The following is a 22,960-nucleotide window of genomic DNA, read 5'->3' as shown; positions in this document are numbered from 1 at the left end:
GTGGTAGGCTCTTCGTGCGGAGATACGGGCGGCTGTGTGGGATGATGGCCCACCACTTAATTCCAGGACTCGGCTGGCACCGGGACAAGCACTCCGATGTCTTTACCAGTCTGGCTGTGCCACTTAGTTCAGCTCCAAGATTGCCTGCCAACTCCTTAATGTGCACCGGGCTCCATGTTAAAGCCGTGGCTCTCTGGGGAGAGAGGCAGACCTACTTTAGCTGCGAAATCTCCATCCAGAGTCTGTGGAGCAGCTCTAATGCAACATTAAAAAAAAAGGCCGCCATCCGGTGCGGCTATAGACTTTCTCTAATATTCCTGCTACAATGGTTTTCCCATAACACTGATATGCTTTTATCATTAAGGTCTGAGGCTAAAAATAAAGAATTTAGTTTATTTGTATTTTTTTTGGTCAGGGCAGGGGCTGATCTAAAAAAATGATTTAATTTCAGAATGATTTTTATTGCCTCAAACTATAACAATGGAACTCTTGACCCCTCTCTAAAATGGATACACACACAGGGATTGCCAACATCATTTTAATGGAATTTAAACTGTAAACTATGGCAATGGATTATTATGATTATAATATTCTCCAGAGGGGTTAAGTATTTAATATCATGACACTAATATAAAAGAATGCACACATTACCGCTCATTAGGGAAATTTGTGAATGAATGAACGAGTGGAATATGAACCCCATGGGGATGTGGTAGACTCACCCAGTGTCTGTTACACACAGCTGCTCTGGGCTATGCAGCCAGGCAGCAGTCCTTGAACATTCACTCTCTTGGAGCTCAAGGCTGTTGACCCTTACAGACTGGACCAAAGCATTTTGGATTTCATTGGTGGTTGCAGAGTACTCTTGAGAAAAGCCCTGTGGGGCTTGTGTGTTTACCTCTGGAAGCCTTCCTGAATGACTGCATGCGCTGAGCAGGTTCGGAGTGTGGAGCGGTGCTTAAGGGACTGTGTCTATAACTGGAAGGTTGCAGGTTAGATTCCTTTTCGGGTCACTACTGTTGTACCCCTGAACTACTTCAGTAAACATGCAGCTGTATAAATGGACTACATATGCAAGCTCTGTAAGATCAACAGAAAAGTGTGTCTGCAAAGGAAACAAGTAACAAAATAAGAGAAGCATCAGTTTAATCCAGTCAAGATGTGCACCTAAATGTCATCTCTATGTGAAGACTGGTCAAAAGCCTTTGTTTAAGTTACAGCTTCTGAATAATGTCAGAGGAGAATATGATGCTCTTCTGGCCTGGACATTCTCAGATTCCAAGCCTCAACTCCCAGCTGACAATCACTTGCTGATGAAAACATACCTCGCCCAATGACTATCATCAGGCTAATAATGATAAAGGATGCCCTCCTGGCCCTTTCATCTTCAGATGCTACACACTGATGCAAATCAACGAATCTTACTGGCAAATCAGAATGATTTCCAGGAAGTTTTTCGGTACTGCAGTGCATTGCTGATGAGGAGGTTACCATCTGCCCTGGTGTGAGGGATCAGAGTGAGCGTGTTACACAGAGCTGAGTGAACGGTTGGCCCACACTTCCGCTGACGAACCGTCAGAGTCCAGGACTCTATGCTCCCGAGAGCAAAGAGCAGGGGCTTCTTTCACACCCTGTTTTTTTATCACCCTCCCCCACCCCTGTACGCCCACGCCTTCCACTCAGGTCATTATTTCCAAATCCACGGCTCCGCTGACAAGCCTACAAGCGCTACACGGCCGAAGAATGGCGTTCTGTTCACATCGGGCTGAAGCGCAAACGGCTAGACTCGCCAGGTGAATTCTCGCAATGCGGGATTGGACATCACCCCCCCTCAGTCCTTTCTATGGAGCACAAGCTCCTTTAGGAAAATGTACTTTTCAAAGACGGTCCACCGCGGCTCGGATTGAGGCTTAACGTCTGACGCCTTTGAGGGGAAGGAACGGGGTTATCGTCGACACAAAGCGGTAATTATTGAAGGGGATCCTGCAAATATCTGTAATGTAATTAACCTGTAATTAACCTATATTAAACTGCAGATCAACATCTTGCATCTCGTATTGACTCATTTTAATAACTCCTCTGGCAATCCCGCCCATGGCACATGCATATGTCTGTGAAAAGGAAGGCAGAAATTCATGTTCCTTTAAAAGGGAGCACATGTGCTAACACTCCATGCATGTATTTATGATTACAGCGGTGGCCTACTTACAAATGACTGCTCAGAGGTCTCTGTGTATTCTGTTCTCAGATGAACATGAAGTTTAGCAGAGAGAATAAAAACATGAAATGGGGAAAATACATTTCAGTTTTGGAAATACGTCAGATTGAAGATGCTGGAATATATTACGATACATCTAATCTGTAGAGACAGATCTTTATTTCAGATTTCATACATAGGTGACATTTCTTCCAAAAAGCTTAATATTTCATTAGTGATAGAAGGTACTGTCTGTACTGGATTGCTAGATGGCAAACACCCTGATGTTCTTCTGTGCCTAGTACTGCGGCCAGCACTGACTGCACTACACAGCAATAACTGTACGCATTGTAACAAATGCAGTTTGCTTGTTGATATTTACATCATCACATTAATGGGCGGCAGTGTAGCATAGTGGTTAAGGAGCAGGACTCGTAACTGAAAGGTTGCCGGTTCAATCCCAGCTGGGACACTGCTGCTGTACCCTTGGGCAAGGTACTTAACCCACAATTGCCTCAGTAAATATCCAGCTGTATAAATGGATAACATTGTAAAGAACTGTAACCTATGTAAGTCGCTTTGGATACAAGTGTCTGCTAAATGAATAAATGTAAATGTAATGGAATTCGCCACCTACATCCATCTTTGGAATCAAATGAAGCTCAGACTAGCAGACTGAAGTTATGGGTATCATTCACTCTGATCTACCTGACCTGTTCAGGACCAAAGAGCATTGACATCTTTTCTAGTTCCAATGCCATTCAGTGTTCCGAAAATTGCTTGGCTACCTCAGTCCCCCTCTTCTACTCCCTCTAATGAAACAAATATCTGGTAGATAGCTAGACATATAGCTAGATAGATTTACAGACGGACTCTTCACAACATCACCTTCATTATTGGTAATGTATATACATTTCATCCCGCTCATCTTCATACATACATCTTTATATATTTTGATAGCTAAACTGCATGTCTGTATAAAGCTAAATCTCATGCCCCACATGAATTCATCACTTCATCACACTTACAACAGATGTACTGTATCTGCTGTGCATTAATTTCTGTTACTATTGCCTTTAAATGTAATGGGTTAATATATTGTTTACTACACGATTCACTGAAACAACAGAGGGGGTGGGGGATACAGAGAAATGAAATGATTTTCAGTCCAACAACATAAAAATACAAACAAGGAAAACATACGCTTAAAAGATCCATCTTCAATTGGGATGTCACCCATCTGATGTACCCCATTAACAGTAGAATTTGCTTGTAGTGAAAACTAGTGTAGATTAGGTGGAAACTGTTATTTTTAATCATTTTAATTTTGCAGCTACCACATTTTGAATGCTCATGGTAGCACATTATATGTGTACAATGCTGTATAATTCATAGTTCTAGCTATAAAGTACTTAACTGAGGGTACCTTTTAGACAAGTGGGTCTGAAAAATACAGCATTGATAATGTTCACTGTTGACTAAGTCTAAAACATGAGAACTAATGAAGGATGAAGGATCTTGGTTAAAATGCCAGTAACTAAATACTTTGAGCACCTTGAGCATTTTAACACTTGACGCTGATGTCTTCCCACGTCAGGAATCATACTTTACATTTTTTCAATCTTATTATGAGTAATAATAAACTGTCTTATGGCAGGTGTGACTCTAATGCGACGCTAAATCTACCCCAATGCTTCCCTGTACTTCCCCACTGAGCCTTTTAGTCATTCAGAGCTGAATTTATGTACAAAGAAATGGGTGCCATTTATTCATTGTATATCCCTTTTATTGCGTTTAAACTGAGAAAAATAGCCACAATTGCTATAACAACGATGCATTGTAGCGCCATAACTGTACAACATATAATCTTGCACTTAATAGCAAGGGCGATGAAATTTCACACATTACAAAATAACGCTCATGCTAATGCTTGTTTGCTTGTGGTGCTGCTTTAGTGTTGGACCTGAGACAACATGCAAATGTGCTTGAGAGAAGAATACAAGTGTAATTAAACAGAAATGCCCGTACACTCTATTATACGAGAAGGAATAATAATAAAAACAGATGTATATAGTCTTCTCTTTAAGCTGGAAGATAAATCTAGCTGGCTTATTTGAACACGGAAGGGTACGACCGAGGGTTGATTCAGCCGGACGCTTAGAGAACTCGCTGTCCATGGTTCTGAAATCCGCACGCGCACTCGATCACGAGCACGTAACATATTTTTACTTTTTAAATCCATGATGAGCAAATGCGCAAATTAGGATGGATCAGATGTTCATGTCCTCAAGCGGATAATCTTCTTCCAGGGGCAGTTTGAAATAATGTACAAAAACTACCGTTATCTTACGGTGAAACTCACTTCATTGTAGAGTGATATATTCAGAGAAACTCGGGATAACGCCAGAAGAAGTCGACAAAGCGAGGCCTAATCTGAAAAAAGTAAAAACTATGTTTTAATACATGCATAAACATATTCCTCTAAAGTTTTACCCACTGGCAGATGTGGTTGCCAAATAACCACTAATTATGCGAGGCTCGGTGTGTTCCTCGAGGAATAGCTTCCATTTTTGTCATTTGAATTTAAAAAGCAATTCTAACTTAATATGACCCCAGCCTCAGTTCTTCGAGTCGCATAAAGACCATAACACACGTCTTACATAATGACGCGATACATAACAGCTTGTGGGCGTATGGTCTGAATCTTCAAAAAAAAGAAAAAAAAATGAAACAAATACATGAAATAAATGGGAGTTCACTGTATGAACGGGCTGTGGTTCGACGAAACTTGAAAGCATTCTGCTTTTTTGGAAGCACGAAACATTGCAAAAGCACTGCATATTACATACAGGAAAAAAACAGACAGGAAAGTATTTGTGAAGTTATTTCTGGACGCTATAAATGTATATGGACATTATGCGTTTTCAGATGGCATTTTCCTTTAAGATGATGTAAGCCTTTATTCCCCAGGATGGCTCCCTGCATCGCCGAAGCAACATCAGCAGAGACGTTTTTACGCGGTACCACCCTGCTCGAAAGGCACCCGGAGCATCCTGGTAGCTCCCTCTTCAGCCGTGGCTATTCACCCGACCGCGAGCGTGCACGCCTGTCAATTTCATTTGTGCTTCGGACCGCAAACAGCACGAGCTGCACCCTGAGAACAGCCTCAGATGGAGGATAGGTGAAGTCAACCGGTTTCGCTGGGAACAGGTAAAGAAGTGTCCTACATAAATTGTGGATTTCGTGGTGAGCTGCGTTCACGGTATCTCTGTGAAGTTGTCTCGAACCGCGTTAAAATATATAGCTTGTAACTCACTCATTCATCTACTCCAAAGAAGTTGGAAATAATCTGTCGGAGATCTGACACACTCATTTTTATGGACTAATGAAGCCGTTGTGAGTTTTTATTTTTCGAGACAAGGGATTATGCCAGGGAAAAGTGTTTTGCAGTAACTGGGATGAGGTTTTTGGCGATGTACATCCAGCTCTGATAGTATCTGAAACGGAACAATTATCGGACTGTTTTAGGAGAATTGATTTCAAGTTGATATCTGGCAGTGGAGACTTTCCATATATTAATAATCCTTTTTACATTCATACAGATTCTCCGGGTGCAACTTAAGGCAGAACACCAACAGATACATGTCTCAGATGGTGCAGACGCTGAATACGTCTGCATATTTTTTCACGCATGAACACAGTTTAAAATAACCCAGATTTTAGCGTTCCTCAACTCCGCAACTGTCCTTTTCAAACGCTGGCTTTTAACCCTGCGATATTATTTACATATATAATTATCGACGGTTACTTAGCTGTAGCTGGACGTTTCACTCGACTATGTAATTGTGTTATTTGACGTTGTATGTTATTTTCTTTCACGTATCAGTGATACGTTGTCTCGTTCGCAGAGTTAGAACCAAAAAACAACTTTTGGGCCCACATCAAGCATTCTGCGTAGACACCGGCTCTAACATTTTTGTATGCATGACTGAAACAATGGCATTGAGTGGAAATTGTAGGACTTACCCGCCGACCAAAGAGCAAGGTTCCGTCCAGAATTCGTTCCCTGACGTTATAGAACTAAATGTAGGGGGGCAAGTTTATTACACACGCCACGCGACCCTAATTAGCACACCAAATTCCCTGCTGGGCAGAATATTCTCACCCAAAAAAGACGCCACCAATGACCTGGCACGGGACCCCAAGGGACGATACTTTATCGACAGAGATGGGTTTTTGTTTCGCTATGTATTGGACTACCTCCGTGACAAACAGGTCGTCCTGCCTGACCACTTCCCGGAGAAAGGGAGGCTAAAAAAAGAAGCGGAATACTTCCAGCTGCCGGAGTTGGTCAAAATTTTATCCCCGGATGACTTCAAGCAAAGTCCGGACGACTATTACCACAGTGATTTTGACGACGCTTCTCAAGGCAGCGACCAGAGGATGTGTCCGCCGTCGTCGTTAGTGCCAGCTAACAGGAAGTATGGGTTCATCACTGTCGGGTACAGGGGATCGTGCACCATGGGCAGAGAAAGTCAAACTGACGCCAAGTTCAGAAGGGTCCCGAGAATATTGATTTGCGGGAGGATTGCACTGGCCAAAGAGGTTTTCGGGGAAACCTTGAACGAGAGCCGAGATCCGGACAGGACACCGGAGAGGTACACGTCCCGGTTCTACCTCAAGTTCAAGCACCTGGAGAGAGCTTTTGACATGCTGTCAGAATGTGGATTCCAGATGGTTGCCTGTAACTCGTCGGTCACTGCATCTTTCGTCAATCAATACACAGAGGACAAAGTCTGGTCCAGCTACACAGAATATGTCTTCTACCGTAAGTCAACTTTTTTTGTATTTGTATCTTATGGTAATTCAAAAAAATGTGTCGCCTGTGATCATTTTTTGGTAAACCCGTCAACATTTCCTATCAATTTGTCAGATGAACCATGCAGAAAATGAATTATCACATAGAATACAATAACTGAATACTGGTATGAGTTGGTACTGAATGAGAGCACTGATTGACTTAATTCATAGTTGCGTCTTTGTAGCTGCCACTAGGAGGCACACTTGGCATATCCGTTGTTCCAGTCGCGTTTTAGTTGAGCGGTAGTTCAGACTCATTAGATTGTGACGTAGCCGTTTTTCCATTTTTCATGTCTTATGTAGGTTACTTTTGATCGCGTGTCAAAATTACACTCGAAACCGAAATCAATAAATATCGCCAAAAAGAGCTGCGAAGAAGGTGTTTTCATTTGTTCTTTTCGGTATTCTTACTCTGCTACAGTAGAGTGTTGTAATTGTGACCATTTATCGAAGCAGTATTCTCCTGTAAATCTTACAGTAACCCATCAATAACTTGTTTGCATTAAGGGTTCTCACTGTTATTTATGGCCACCATGTAATGTTACAATACCATCAAAATCACAACGTCCAGTTCACAACATTGTACAATAATTTGAAGAGCAATACAATACCTTTATGCATTACCTTAATATTTTCACCACAAATATTACTGTGCATAGCAGTTTAGTGGAATCCTAATTATAACTTGCTACATTTCATTTTTTGCAGCCCATTAAAGCAGTGATGTGTATTTTCCACCCGTAAGTTTAAGTGTGTGTGTAAGGATGCAGTACAGAGACATGCATGTAGATACATCCAGGAAAGTGACAGGAATTCGCTCACAGACATCAATTCATTCACATAAAGAAGGGAAACACACACAAGATGGACACAAATAGATGAGGGTGCAGAACACAGACATGTCACACCCTTAAGATAACAACAAACCCATCCCTGAATAGCAACCCCACGGACACAGGAAGAAATGATGCAGCAGTGCAAAGGCTCATGGGAGTCCTGGTACCAAGTCCTTTCAAGGGGCAGGAAATTTTCACGTTCAAGACTATATAATATTGAAATCTGTTCAGTCTGTGTAATCAAAATGTACGAAACAAGACTATGGCTCAGCATAGGTGGTTTCACCCTTACCGTCTTTGAACTGTTACCAATATGAGATTCAAGAAAACCTTCCCAGAAGGCAGAATACTTTATTGGAAGAGTGTTTATCTGAAAAAAAGCTGACTGATACTATTTAACTAATATAGCTGCCTTTGCCAGCCTATTGATAATGTTCCAAATGCTTGGTGCTTTCCTGCTTTCCATTGATATTTGTACAATGTGAAGTGCTTTGTTATAAGAAGAATATATACTGCTTTCTCATATAAAATATTTCCCTTATTTTGTACTATTGGGAAATGACTACATTTGAAGGTAGAAAAGACAAAGGTGGGCATATTTTCAAAGCTATCAAATGCCATATCCCTTGTTCTGAAGGCTTGAAATTGCTATCCCTGCCACAAAATACGGTACACAGCCTTGATGTCGATGATAATTGGTTGTTTGCGTCTTAATCCATCTGCCAGCTTTGGGTCTAATGAAGCAGTTCTTCTCAGTTGGGTTTAGTGATTTCACTCATACAACTCTGAGAGGACAGACGGCTGGGGGGGGGAGGTGCTAGGGAGAGTATCATTCTCCCCCCGTTTTGCTTGCTGTCTGTTCACAGGGGAGTAGTTGTCTCCACTGTCATGATTCTGTTCCCACACCACAGGTCTTAATGTCAGAGTCCTACCTGGGGAGCACCCCCGTTCCATCCTCCGGGAGGAGTGGCGGCTCCAAGCCTCTCTCCGAGCCCTCGATCTACAGCCGGGCGGGATGATGGCTTTTCTAATGGCCCTCATAATGTTTTATGGTGCAACAAAATAGCACGCACTCAGAGCTGACAGTCGATAATGTGTTTGTTCGCTGCGTTGCCCTGACACAGAGGGGGAAAAAAGGAAGGTGGCTCATAAAAGGTGTTGCAGAGGCAAAATTTTTTGGTTTTCCTATCTGTCAAAAAAAAAGAGAAAAGGTTGGGAAGTCATACGTGTGTGAAAGTTGAAATGTAATGACACCTGTTCTGGCTCGTGACCCCACGTGGACGTGGAATGTCAAGCCAATCTAATGGATGTCTTTTTCTGGAGGTGGTGTTTAATAGGGTTTAAATGAGGTAGAGGCGCAGCAGGAAAAACAAAGCCACAGTCAGGGTCCCAGAGGCGTCTCTGGAAGCGCTTGTTCTCTCTGTGTAGCGGAATCTTTCAGCGGCTGCTCTCGGGGTCTTTCATCATGGTCTTCAAAAAACAATCCCTGGCTCTCTGCAAAGGGGGAGGGGGGGGGGTACGTCTCTTCTACAGCTAGCGTGCTATGCTAACGTTCATCTTAGTCCCCAGTGCTGAGAATGCGAGCGCTCGGACCAGTATGCATGTTTAAACAGCTGTTTTTGCAGAACACACTCCTAGGGCTGTGGCATATTTTATTGATAGCCACCAGTTTTAAAACTTCATGAGATTATTCCTCCCTTCCACTAAAAGGAAGAAGCCATAACCAAGCCCTGTCTTATTTTGGCATCCACTTTTTTAGCCTCTTTAACATCTGCCGCATTCGCCTGTGTGTGAGTCCAGAAAGAACACGCCCGTGATTTGTTGGTAAATTAATGAGGACGTGAATAATTTATCACGGAACACAATTCTGGTTTACTTTCACCCAGTTCTTGCCACGTCGGCGTAACAGCCGCGCGGGCTTTAAGTCAGAGCGATAATAAAGTTTGGCGAGGAGCACACCTCCTCATTAGCTTCCAATTTGGCTGTCTGCTGTCGCACATGAGATATGTGCACCACCATATGGGCAATTAAAAAGCACTTTGTTGGCGATTCCAAATGGGTCCTCGTGCAGAACCTAAAGACAAAACAATCTGCAGGGTCAAGACGGGGTGCTAAGGACCGAGCAGGGGGCGGGGGGGCATGGCTCCCATTAATGGTTTGCTCCCTGCCACATGATCTTTTTTTAGGCGCACCAGTTTCTGGGTAGCGATAGCCTGATCAGTTCTGCTGCACAGGACTCTCCGGGTGTTTATTTTATGTTTTTTTTTTTTTTGCAGGATCCAAATCGGGCATAGCTCTGCTTTTTTTTTCACACCAAGCAAAGACAGATAAACAGTTGCTCTTTAACATGCGCTACGTTCCTGGGTCCCAGAAAACCTGGCTGCCGGATGAAAGCGGCATGCTTTTTTTTTTGGTTTAGAGGCAGGCCTCTCCCATTCATTAGCGTCACCGCGTTGCTGAGGCTGCACACCGCCGCATTCGCGACGCAACAAAAAAACAAAGATCGAGCCCGACAAAACGATCCCAGCCGTAATACCGCGCGTGACACCATATAAACAAAGTCTGTCCTGTTCCTGTTGCTCCTGCCCGTTTCCGAGAGAGCAGACTGTCGTCTCCAGTAATGGCTGTCTTGACTTTGAGGAGCGGCGGCCCACAGTGTCCCTGTAGTCTCTTAAAGAGTATGCTGAAGACATTCCCCATGTTTGCAGAGGTTTAGGGCGCATGATTAAGCCGTTGAAGGCAGTGACAGGCAGTTGTTTTCCTGCTATTAGCCTGTTTGCGTTGCCCCTGGCAGAGTGTACCAGTTGCTTTTTACAGGCTTCACTGCCTCCTCTCAGCGACTGCTTGGGGGGGGGGTTATGAATCCCGGGAGGCGAACTTATTTACAATTTGTCGCTTGGTTAGAATGATTGATAATTAATCATTCGCGGTGACAGTCAGAGGACTCGGTACCCGAGTGTGGCGAAGTCACTCTGAATCATGTCATCGCGTCTCTTTTGCCAAGGGACTGAGACCCCCCCCACCCCCCACTGTGGACCCTCCTCGGTCCCTCCTCTCCGCCATAACATTTGCATTAGTTTTTATGTGGGACAGTGTTCCGTCACTGTGAACGCCCTCTTGCGCAGTGCTTGCCATTCATGTGTGAACAGTGACCCGGGGATGTTTTTTTCCCCATTGCATTAATGTCTGACCCTAACATATAGGAAGCATCAAGTGAGTGATTCAGGGGGACGGCTTAGGGAGATGATGTGCGTCAGGGCACAGTCTTCCTGACCACTGAGTGAACAGACAACACTGGCAGTGTGGCAAAGCAGTCAGGGAACAGGGTTTTGGATTAGAATGTTGCATGTTGCATGTTTGCAACCCTCAGTTCCAAAGTGGGGTATTGCTGTTGTGTACCCTTGAATGAGGCATCTGTTCTGAATTCATTGCATTACTTTACAGTCATTTAGCAGACCCTCTTACCCAGAGCGACTTACATAGGTCACAATTTTTTTTTTTTACATGTTATTCATTTATACAGTTGGATATCGACTGAGGAAATTGTGGATACCTTGAGTCAGTGCCTCAGCAGGGAATCGAACCAGCAACCTTTCAGTTATGAGCACAGCTCCTTAACACTATGCTACACTGCTGCCAAATATGCATTTGCATAAATGGAAAATATGCTGAATGTCTGAAGCAAGGAAAGTTTTCCTAGTGCCTGCCAAGCAGTACTGTAAAGTACCAATGCTTAACCTGAATCCCCTGAGTAAAAAGGCATGAATCGGCTCAAGAACGGAATGTGAAATGAGCAAAGCAAACAAGAATGACATCCGGTGAACTTACAGCAGAGATAAATAAAAAAAAACAAATTGAAGAGGAGACTGTGTGATGCGCATCAGCGTGATCCCGCGTAAGAGGGCGTCGGCCCCCGCCGCTCTCCTCTCGTTAGACTGATCGGCTTAAGTGGCAGGGAGCAGTGGCAGCGCTAACGCGGCAGTCAGCGAGGAGCAGCTGCTTCCCAGTCCACTGCATCAGGGGAGCTGCCACTGAACCCGGAGACGGCGTTATTCACGGCAACACAGGCGGAGAATGAACTGAAAACGAAGACAAGTGTGGCTGAGGAGATCGCCAATGGACAAGTGGTGTGGGGTGGGGGGGAGGGGGGGGGGGGTGGACCCCGGACCCCAAAGGTTCTCTTTGTGAATCGGTGCGCCGATACTGTGCTTAACCTGAATTACCAAAGAAAATATCCAGGTGCATAAGTGGATGGCTGGAGTGGCAGTGTAGCATAGTAGTAAGGATTATAACCGAAAGGTTGCTGGTTTGATTGCCTGCTGAGGCACCCCTATTGTACCCTTGACACAAGGTACCAAACCCAGAACTGCCTCAGTAAATATCCAGCTGCGTAAATGGATAACATGTACATACTGCAGCCTCTGTAGGTTGCTCTGGATAAGAGTGTCTGCTAAATGACAATAATGTAATGTAATGGATGCTGTGTATGCGAAGCCGCCCTGGATGAGAACGCCTGTCATGGACAAACTCCGTCCGGGTCCCTGATGTGCTTTTTCCCAGGCCGTGTCATAAACTGCGGCCCTGTGATGCGGAAGGCTTACAGGGCCAGGACTCACGCAGCGTTCCGAGAGAGAGGCCTGATCCAGCTGAGCAGCGCACAGATGCAGGCGTCCCGGCTTTCGCAGCCGACCCATTATAATATGTAGCCCTTATCACTCAAGCGTCACCGGGGGCCAGGCGCACTGAAAAGGGCAAAGCTCTTCATGCGCTGGAGTGCGGGAAGAAGTGCATCGTGGGAGAACAGATAATGGCACGGGGAGAATATGGAGAAAACAGACCGAGAGCTGAGGCCAGGCGCTGCGGCGTGTTCAAAAATATCACAAAAAAAACTGTGTATTAGAATTTGACCTGCAAGTTAAAGATGCCTGTCTGAAAACTCCACCAAGATTAAAAACAATAAAGCTCAATATAATAACATTTTTTTCTTTATACAGCTCTCATTTTTTCTGGTGTTACATACTATCTCTTTATACAGAAGCATATTCACTGGGGCAATTTAGGTTAAGTGCCTAGCACACTGCTATAATATCAGTGTCTAACCCACAGCTTGAATCTGAAAACTGCTGTTTATAGACCAATTCCCTTAACCACTACTCCACTCTGCCACCAATTATAACATGCTATTAACAATGAATAATGAAAAAACGTTTTTCACATAGCTAGTAGGGATCAATGCACATTAGCTACGAGAACCTCCTTGGATTCTAATTAAAACACCATCCAGTTATTCTAAATATAGCCTTGCCCATGGCTCACTATGTTAATCTAAACAGTAATTATTAGCAAATTATGATTGTGAAACAAACATGAACACAAACAGAAATAATGAGTGTCCGTTGTCCATTCAGTATACAGCACATGTAAAAATGCACACTTTCATGTACGTGACAGCATATTGGATCCTCCAACACACAGTAAAGGATGTGCATCACTGCCTGCTAATTTCGGCCACCTGAGAATATCAGGGCTATGTTGGGAGTGGTATTGATGAGCCAATATGGGACACTCTTCCCTTTGGTACTAGTAGGCATCTAGTGCCCCTGTGCAACAATGAGGGACTTGTGCTGTCTTTTGGTTGGGATGTTACACTCAGGTCCAAGCCACTGTGGTCCCTAAAGAGCCTTTTTCCCTCAGGTCACTGCTGTAACAGAAATGAGTTTACTTATTGTCTTTACAAGAAAATAAATGTTAACATGCTAAAAAAAAAACAACAATAAAATGTAAAATGTTATCCTTTAATTGTAATACAATTGGACAGTACAAATTCAGAACTTTAGATCCAAAAAGAGGAACATGAGACGTTGGTTGAGCCTGGACATTTTGGTTTGGAAAATGTTCAGAGGACGTCCAAACTGAGGTAATCCCTTTTTGTTGGACGACCTACAGAATTTGTTCGCATCATCCAGACAAAAGGATGTTTAACTGAGCTCCTCCTTGGGGTGTTTTCACATGAGCCGACGGCGGATTGCAAGCGCGCTGTTCCACTTAATGCCATAATGCTGACGCTTGTCCTGCTGTTGTTTCCACCACGTTGCGAGAGAATGGAGCAGCAGAGCGTCTCGTTAGAAAGGCAGAACTGTCCCCATTATCTTCTAAAGGAAATCTGCACGACGTGACCCTGGGAAAAAAACAAAAAAAAAAACAAAAAACGAGCATGCCCAGGAAAAGATTATGCTCCCTGCTCATGTTAACTCATAGATTTAAATCAACAAGCAGCGGCGTAGCATAGCGGTTAGGAGGAGGACTTGTAACCGGAGGTTGGTTGGTTCGATTCCCTGCTAGGGCACTGCTGTTGTACTCTTAGCCATGATACATAACCCACAATTGCCTCAGTAAATATCCAGTTGTAACCTATGTAAGTTGCTCTGGATAAAGTCGTCTGCTAAATCACAGTAATGTAATTTAACTTAAATGGGTGAATATCACTGCACTAGCATACTACATGATTTGAGGCTGTGAAGGATATTGAACTAATGCCAGGGGAGGTAACAAGGGACACAAAGATGGGGTTTGGGCTGTCAACCAATCACAGCTGTCTGCAGCGTGATGGAGGTTGTGACCAAACCGCCTCGTGCCGCACATTGCTCTATGGCTGTCTCTCAAATGGATGAATAGGTGTAGCCTACACAAGCCTGCACAAGGAAAAAACAACATGCACACAGACCTAGACACAGGCTACAGATCTCCCCACAGACAGCACCAACTCTAAACAGGGGATCAAGCTCATTCCTCAGAACCTAGCAGATGGATCTAATTTGATGCTATACTCTCTGCTGGGGAAGGTGAGAAGGTCTAGTGGGCAGCAGTTTGGCATAATGGTAGGGAGCAGGGATTGTAACCTGAAGGTTGCTTGTTCAGCTCCCTCCTGGGGTACTGCTGTGGTACCCTTGGGCAAGGTACTTAACCCGCAATTGCCTCAGTAAATATCCAGCAGCATAAATGGATAAAACTGTAACCTGTGTAAATTGATCTTATGACAATCATGCAATGTAATGTGCTGTATGTAATTTCCAAGGTGCTAGTTTCATGAAGCAACCCTGAAAGTACACACAGTGCACAGCTAGACCAGGGCGCACAGGGTCAATGTTGGAATTCCATTGGTGGTGGGGACATGAGGGACAGATGTATAAGTAGTCAGTTTATGCAACTGAAACGAGGGAGGAAGCACAGGGCCATATTTGGTTGTGCCAATCATTTTTTTTTCTCCTGCAGGTAACTGACCACGCCCCTCTCGCTGCCCTCTCTGTCTTCTTGTCTTTTTCTCTTTCCCTATCAGTCATCATCCCCCTGCGCCGGCAGGGATCTGACAGGGCTTTCTCCTAAAATCAGATTACCATGCCCTTATCAGGCAGACAGCAACGGGTTTAAACTTTAAGCTTATTCCTCTTTATTTCCTCACTCTGATAAAAAAAACAACACAAAACCCTGCCGGTTTTCCGGACCCCGGTCTCACACGTCTCTGAAATCGCTCTCCTGCGGCATGCTGCGACCGTGAGAGGGGTGTGAAACCTGCTCTTTTCCCAGATGGAGAGAGAGGGAGAGGAGAGAGGGCCCCAGAAGGCAGAGAGCGTCGGTATGTGGGGGGGGGGAAGGGGGGGGGGGGGGGGGGGGGGGGTGAGGAGGGGCGGAAGGAAACACTGCAGACAAACAGCCAAATCCATCATGGCTGAATCTCATTCCTGCCAATTAACAACATCGCAGGCTGACATTTCAGCGTTCGGCTGCTTCTTAATCATTACACCCCTTCCCTCGCTTCGGTGAATCTGATATTTCAGTATTCATGCTCTCTGTGTCAGCCCCCTCGACATGGGCATGGGCTTAGGGGAAGCCGAACTTGTGCCTATTAGAATGCAAACATTAGGCAAACTGAAATTCTTACTCTAGGAATGATAATAGTGAGTAGGTCCAAGAAAGTATTTGACTGTATACTCCTTTGATTGCTCTTTTGCTTCATGAAATATCTAGCTGTATAAACAGACAATAAGTAAAAAACATAAACAATATGCATTATTGCATGGACAAGGGCTTCTGCTGAAAATGATGTAATTTAATTTGATTTTGGCTGCTGTGGGGTCCAGTCTTGCCCACTTTGTGTTCCCCCCTCATGATGATTTTGGGTACGGTACCCTAACAGCAACCGCAACCTGTTTTCCACCGATTTCTCCTCTGCTGACTGCACTGCACATATAGACTCATTACCCCATCCAGTCTGCGTGGGCCGCTCAAACAACAGCCCCGCTTCGTTTTGTCAGCAATCTGTGGATAACTGCCAGGGAGGAAACTTAAGGATGTCTCTGGACTGCTAACAGCCATTAAGACACAATGGCTTTTGGGGGGGGGGGCGGCGATGGGTTTGGTTTCTCGATGTCATGGCAGGCATGAAAATGGCCTGCGGACAGTTTTCCGCGGGCTGTCCTTGTAATGAACGGTCTCACCGTCACCCCCGGCGACCCAAAAACTCACGGCGATCGGAGGCGGGGGTGCGCGTGCAGCCCTCTGAGCCTTTTTTTCATTGCTAACAAGCGGGAGCCGCAGAAGAGCAACGGCTTAATGGAACGGCTCCCCGTCTTGGTAAAGGGGGCTGCACCGCAAGTGAGGGATTAGGGTCCCGAAACATAATCACGCATCGCACAGGTCCCCCCCCCCCCCCCCCGATCGTGACAGCCTTTCATAATCAACGCATAAGCGAGGAAGCGAAATTGAATTAAAATCGCGTCTCAGGCGGGAATATTAATAAGAGGGATCGCACCGTGCATGCGGTGTGAAAGACCTGGCCCATGCTGATCTGTGTGATTATAAGGATGTGCGCCATGCCTGGGTGAGTCAGTTAACAAGGCCATTTTTTAGTCTGCCTCTTTGTCTCAGAACTTTCAGATGGTCTTTTGTGTTCTGTCTGCTCCTTTTAATTGGCTCATTCTAATCTTATCAGTAAATTAAAGAATGTTGGCTGCGCTGTAATAGGGATTTATAACTGTGGATCAAGCGTTACACACATTGTGCTGTGTGCGAGTATGTGTGTTTATGAGACTGAGTGCGCATGGGCATGTTTGTATGAGTGCATGTCTGTGTGTGTGGCTGTGAGACTGAGTGTGTGTGTGTACGTGCTCCTCGTGCAGACCTACTTTTCACAACGGAAAGGGGTTTCGGTAATTTGAAAAATGGCAGAATGCTGAGAAACATTGTGGGAACTCGGTTTATCACAGAAAAACGAGGTGAAGACTGGACTCCTCCGTGGAGAATAGGCTCTCTTCTTGCAGCCCCCGTACTCCTCTCTTCGGCATTACTCCCTCTGTGATGCAGTGCGCTCCCTGTTGATTTCCATAGCTTTGGCCCTTTTAGCAGTTTCCCTTGGACACATTTCAGACCAAAACTAAGCAAAAATTCACATTCTGGCTCGGTTGAAAATTCAGCGTTTGCCTCACTGGAGTTTATCAATTTCTCAGAGTCACTGAAGCAGGACACTGCTTTCAAAGAATGAGGACAGAGGAAAGAGCAGTTTGAGGGATGCACTTTTTTGTGCCTGTGGCCCAGTAGGATTGGAATTGAGTGCAGCTGATTAACGGGGTCCTGGGTCAGTAGGTCGAAGATCATAGCTTCCTTGAGGACACTTTCCAAAAGGTGAGCGTATCCACTGGGTTTCCATCCATCTGTGTTGATAGGACAACACAGTGTGTGAAGTATCATGTGTGAAGAACTTACACATGATATATCATGTGTGAAGAACTTACACATGATATCTACTTGGCACAGTGCGAGGAGAACATTTTTAGAGACCAGACAGAGTGTGGTCATGCATATTTTTAATAATCATGCAAGTAGGCCGGCAGACCTTCCCAATATGTAATAGAAGTCGAGGTAGATGAGGATGCACGTGTTTCACCAAGAATGTGCTTCTATGTACTAAACACTTTCCAGTAATTCAGTTATTTTGTCTATCAAGCTAGCAGAGATGGACAGTGAAACTCAGACAGTTGTTCTTCAGTACTCCTTGTTAGACACCACTATATCTTGATGGAAAAGAATGAAACAGTCTAAAGTGTATTATTTCAATTCCTTTAGCTTGCTGAACAGGGCTAATATGTAATGAGGGGAGAGTGAGGCTTTGTGAGCCTCTTAAAAGGTGGAACTACTGCGAGCTGTCAGTCACTGAAACAATTGAGACTTAAGATTCAGATGATGAGGTACTGATAACATCTGAGGGTCAGAGTGCCAATCATGAAACCTTCCTATCTTATCGGCACCAATAACCTAACGCTGAGGCTGTCTGACCGGCATTAACAGCCTCAGGAACCGCTGGCAGGAGCGGAGGGGTCTTTGCTGAGGGAAAAAACGGCACACGGAGTGTCTGTTTGCAACCAAGGCGACGAGTCTGTTTGTGTTCCCCCGCGCTCGACCGATCACATCCATCACTTGACCGCGTTTGTCTCCTCATAGCTGGGGCCGATTTCCAGGGAAGCAGCCGGCGCTCGGCGAACTCACATGGTGCCCAACCCTCCTGGGGACGCACGCTTCATCTCACCTCATCAGCGTTGTGGGGGGGGGGGGGGGGGGACTGGGGGGGTGGCGCGAGAGGGAATGGGGTGGGGAGTCCGTCGCCGGGCGCTGGAGGCAGCCGAGAGACCCCCCATCTGTCTGGCGAGAGTCGATGTCTCCATCTGCGGCGCTGATTTCCCACCCTCCCCTGGTGACACCATGAGGAGAGGGCAGCGTTTGTCACAATCAATCCGGAGAGGATGCTGTCAGTCTGTCTGCGCGCCGCGGGCAATAAAGAGCCGGGGCAGCGGTAGGTGTAGGCGAGTGTGGTTTATCCTCATTCCAGGAACAATCAGCTCCTCTCAGACACCGGCTGGCTTAGGCTCTTGTAGGGACACTCTCCCTTCCTGGACGAGGCCCTTCTCCCTTTTACATGCTACAAACCCCAGCCCCCCCCCCCCCCCCCCCCCCTACTCCTCCCTCTAAGAAAAATAAAAGATAAAAGATGAATCGATGATTTGAAGAAGTGACGTAGTGCCGTACACCAGCCCTTCCTCCTCAGTTAAATTCTGTCCTTCTGCTTTAGTCACAGAGGTATGATTGACAGCTCAGCGGTGTGTAAGTAGGCTGCTGTCTCCGGAGCGCATTGATTGTCTGCCCCGTCCTCACCCCGCCCCCCCCCCCCCCAACCCCCCTCAACATGACTTCCTGCAACCTCATTTTTGACTTCATCTCACATTCCAGAAAAAGGAAAATAAGCTTGCTAGTGTGGTTTCTGTTTTGGGATACTGTACCTTCTTTTTTCTGCATTGGGTGGCGGTGCAGAATAGAATACTGAATACTGGTTAGGAAACTTGACCCATTGCCAGGTTGTAGGCTTGAATACCAGGAAGAATGCTAATAGTGAGTACAGTACCCGACCCAGTATGCTACTGTATATCCATTTCTATGAAGTTTATTAAGGTAAAGGGATTTGCCCGAGCGAGGGCAGGACTTCAGGTATTCAGGTGATTCTTGAAGCCACTTTGTATGACATCAAACAAATCAAAGATTTCATTAGATACCTCCTCAATGTATTTGCTGTTACACTGTGTTGTGTTTGTTATTCAGCGGATCTCAGTGGATCACACTAAAGTCCTTGTCTGTGTGTTCCTGTGCACCCTGTCTACTTGTTCATTCCTTGTGGGGGACAAACCTTGCTGCCGTCAAATGCTTTTCTTTCACCCTCTTTTGGTGGGCCCTCCTCAGAGGGTTAGGGTTAAAGCGAAACATTGCGTAAGCAGCTGTAAAGCAATTTTTCATTCAAGTTACACTCTCACATATTATCCAGTAATACTGCTGGATATTTGCTGAAGTTCCTTACCCATGGGTACAGAGTCTATAACATTTGAGTTATAGATGCAGCTTCCTAACCAATAAGCCACAGTCAAAATAAGCAAAAATGCAAGAAATAAAGGTGTTCCATATTTTAGCTTCCCCACAAATGGATCAAAACTATTGCAAGACCAACACTTCATTGACTTTGCCATCAATATGCAATCATTTTTACCATAAAATTCAGTATGGTAACCTAGCTTCACAGTTGAGTCTACACGCATGATAGAGTCATGCCTCTTACAAAGATGCTTAGAGATATTTTTATACATATGCAAATGAATCTATACATGGCTGTATGTCAAGCTCTGTGGTACAGCGGAAAGCAGCGGTAAACGTGCTCCAGTCAGAGCTGAAGCACTTTACATCGGATGTCTGCTTGCTCTTAGGGCTGCTGTGATTCATCACACTGTTTGCACCTGAAGCACAGCTTTATATAAAACTCCATAATTAAGCTTGTAATGAAGGGATCTGCGTTAACACTTTGTCAACAAGTTTTGTAAACCCGTGACGAGATAGATCTCGCGAAGCAGAGTGTGTGAGGCGCACAAATGTTCCATTTAACTGCCACGATGTAACACGCGTAATGCTCGCGAGCCCGTTTTATTTGCTCCTTTTGAACCACGCTGTTCCAAATGAACCCGAGAGGAGATTTCAAAGAGGGGATATCCTAATTGAAACGCACGTCTTCTCTTCACACTGAAATCAGTGTTTGCAAAACAGCTTAAGCCTCTAACACTTTTGCAATTTGTTTTCTGTTTCCCCTCCATCTTTGTCTTTTCGCAGTGGAAACTGTATTTCTCTTTGCCGCTCTGGAAGTGAGCGTACAGTAGCTTAGCTGGTCAGAGGCCGCAGGATAGCACTTGACTCTGGAATGCGCACTTGGAACAAGCCCATCCCCCTCCAGTAACTCCACTGAAGCTGTACTGTAAAAATGTGCAGATCAAGGTTCAGTGGCCATGGGCACAACTCGCTCCAGCCCCCACGCTCTGGAATCAAGCGAGTGCATATCCCTGGATAGACGTGATTTCAAATCACAGTCAAGTGAGCACTGTGTGTTGTAAGTGATTAATCAGGTCAAACAATTCACCATCAGGCATCAAGAATAGCCCGGAAGCTATGAACTAGGTTGCAGTCAGAATGGACGCGCAGGGGTGATTTCTTTCGTTACACATGCATCGATAGCTATTTCTACAAGCAGTTTCATTCCTACACATTGCATTTTGAGGTTGAAAACCGCAGACCCTGTGATTGTAATTAGTAATTGATTAATTTTGTTCATCTGTGTCAAAAAAACGCAAGATCACTTTAGCTGCTGCTCTAGGCGTGCTTCATTTTGAAAAGTGCACATATTGCCTCAGGAAGGAAAACGAGGAAACACAGATCATCCAGTGTGTTCATTCGTATAATGAAATGAGTGTTTGGAACCTGTAGTTAAATAAACTAATTAAATTCATTGTGAATACATTTCTTGCCAGGCATTTCTGTACTACTATTAACCAAATTAGCTGAAAAGGGAAATGAAATTGTTGTTTCACTTATGATTTGATTACACTAAAATAAAAAAAAAAATGAAACAAAGAATATTGCATTGACACATTCCAGCATATTAAATATTATATTTGTTTTATATATATTATTGTAATCTATATTGATATATCTGTTATTTTGCCTAGGCTGATGATGTCAGTCATAACGTCAGTGATGTGGCTAAAACGGAAACATCTGTGTTCTGCCAATATTTTCTACAGTGTAAAGTTTAGTCTGTGGTCGCACACTTTAGTATGCACAGGGGCCTTGTGGATGTGAATTTGAGTTCAATGCGATCAGGGGTAATTTGGTGTAGAGCAGGAGACCACTGTGTCATCTGATACAGTTTGAATTTCATGCACGCGTTTATTGAATGTGTCATTTTAATATGCTACCTGTGGTTCCTTTCAGCAGCGACCCTGTGGTCTGATCATGTGTTTGTGCTTGTTTTAGATACTGTACTGGGCTGCGGATTTCTCTGCCTCTGACATGTCGAATGGGTCACGTCCTGTGAAAACAGCCATAGTTTCAGGTTACAAGCTCTCAGTGTGGCTTATAATGCTTGAAAGAAGACTCTCATCCATCCATTACCTGTAAGTGGAAAAACAAACCAATATCTTGTCCAAGGTTTAAATGCTTACACTGCAATAAAGTCATTCAGATCCAAAGTCAGGTTAGCAGACATATTCACAGATTTAAAAGCCAAAGTGTTCTCATGGCTAAGACGAAGATGTCAAGTAATGACGTCTAAAAATGATAAAATGAAAATGAAACACTCAAGGACTCACAGACCCGTTGCAATAATCCTTTGCCCTGCCATATTCACAAGCAGCATGAAAATAAAAATCATAAATATAAAGCCCTGGCAATTTTCCTGCAATCTCCGGGATTAAAACATGCGCAGAGGATAAGGCATAGCAAGGCTCACCGGAATTAATTATAAAATCCAAGGGGATATCAACTGCACACTGTGCATTCAGCCAAATATTAATTAGTTTATAGCACCACCTAAACGAGCCTCCTCTGTCTCTGTGCTGCTTTCCTATGCTGTACGTTTCATTTTTACGACGGCTTGCACTGAATACTGCATTTTTCACTTGCCCATGACCTGTTGCTTTATTTAAAAAAAAAAGCAGGCATTAAAAAATGTAACCGTTTGAAGCGCAGGAGAATCTGATCGAATAATGGACTATAATGGCGTGGCGTTTCAGCTCGCAGCCGAATGCATTTCAACCCGCAGTCCACGTCGTTCCCCGCTATCAAAAAAGTGATTAGTTGAGATTTCCCTTTATATTACAGTAATGGAAATGTGTGGAAATGAGGGTCAAGACTTCTCAGCACATCAATGTGTGGGGGGGGGGGGGGTGGGACTGAACGAAACATTACCGTACAAGACTCATCAAACACACGGTGTGCGGAGGTCTGGCGTTACGCTCCATTATGTAATGGACACAATGTGGGTTTCCCCTGCACTTAAGACATGGGTTCTGAGCTCCAGTCACCACTTAATTGAAACCACCTGACCTCCTTCCTCAGTCTCCGCCGCTGAAAGCTCAGTTTTGCTGATTCCATTCACAGCGTCGCGTGTCTGGGGCGGGTCTGGGAAATACAACGCGCAGCAAAAGTCATT

The 22,960-nt window shown here is 44.6% G+C and overlaps 1 protein-coding gene across 1 annotated transcript in view; it reads left to right on the top strand.

Moving 5' to 3' along the window:
- Nucleotides 1-5,147: 5,147 nt before the first annotated feature.
- kctd16b (potassium channel tetramerization domain containing 16b) overlaps nucleotides 5,148-22,960 on the top strand; it is a 52,385-nt gene continuing 34,572 nt past the window's right edge. Inside the window, exon 1 of the mRNA XM_036524848.1 lies at nucleotides 5,148-7,025. Within this exon, the coding sequence (XP_036380741.1) occupies nucleotides 6,182-7,025 (844 nt within the window). The 5' untranslated portion in view covers nucleotides 5,148-6,181. The remainder of the gene's footprint in view (nucleotides 7,026-22,960) is intronic.

This window comes from Megalops cyprinoides, chromosome 3, assembly GCF_013368585.1.
Source record: "Megalops cyprinoides isolate fMegCyp1 chromosome 3, fMegCyp1.pri, whole genome shotgun sequence".
Taxonomy (NCBI): Eukaryota; Metazoa; Chordata; class Actinopteri; order Elopiformes; family Megalopidae; genus Megalops; species Megalops cyprinoides.
The sequence above is the reverse complement of the archived record's forward strand: the minus strand, read 5'-3'. Positions and strand labels throughout refer to the sequence as shown.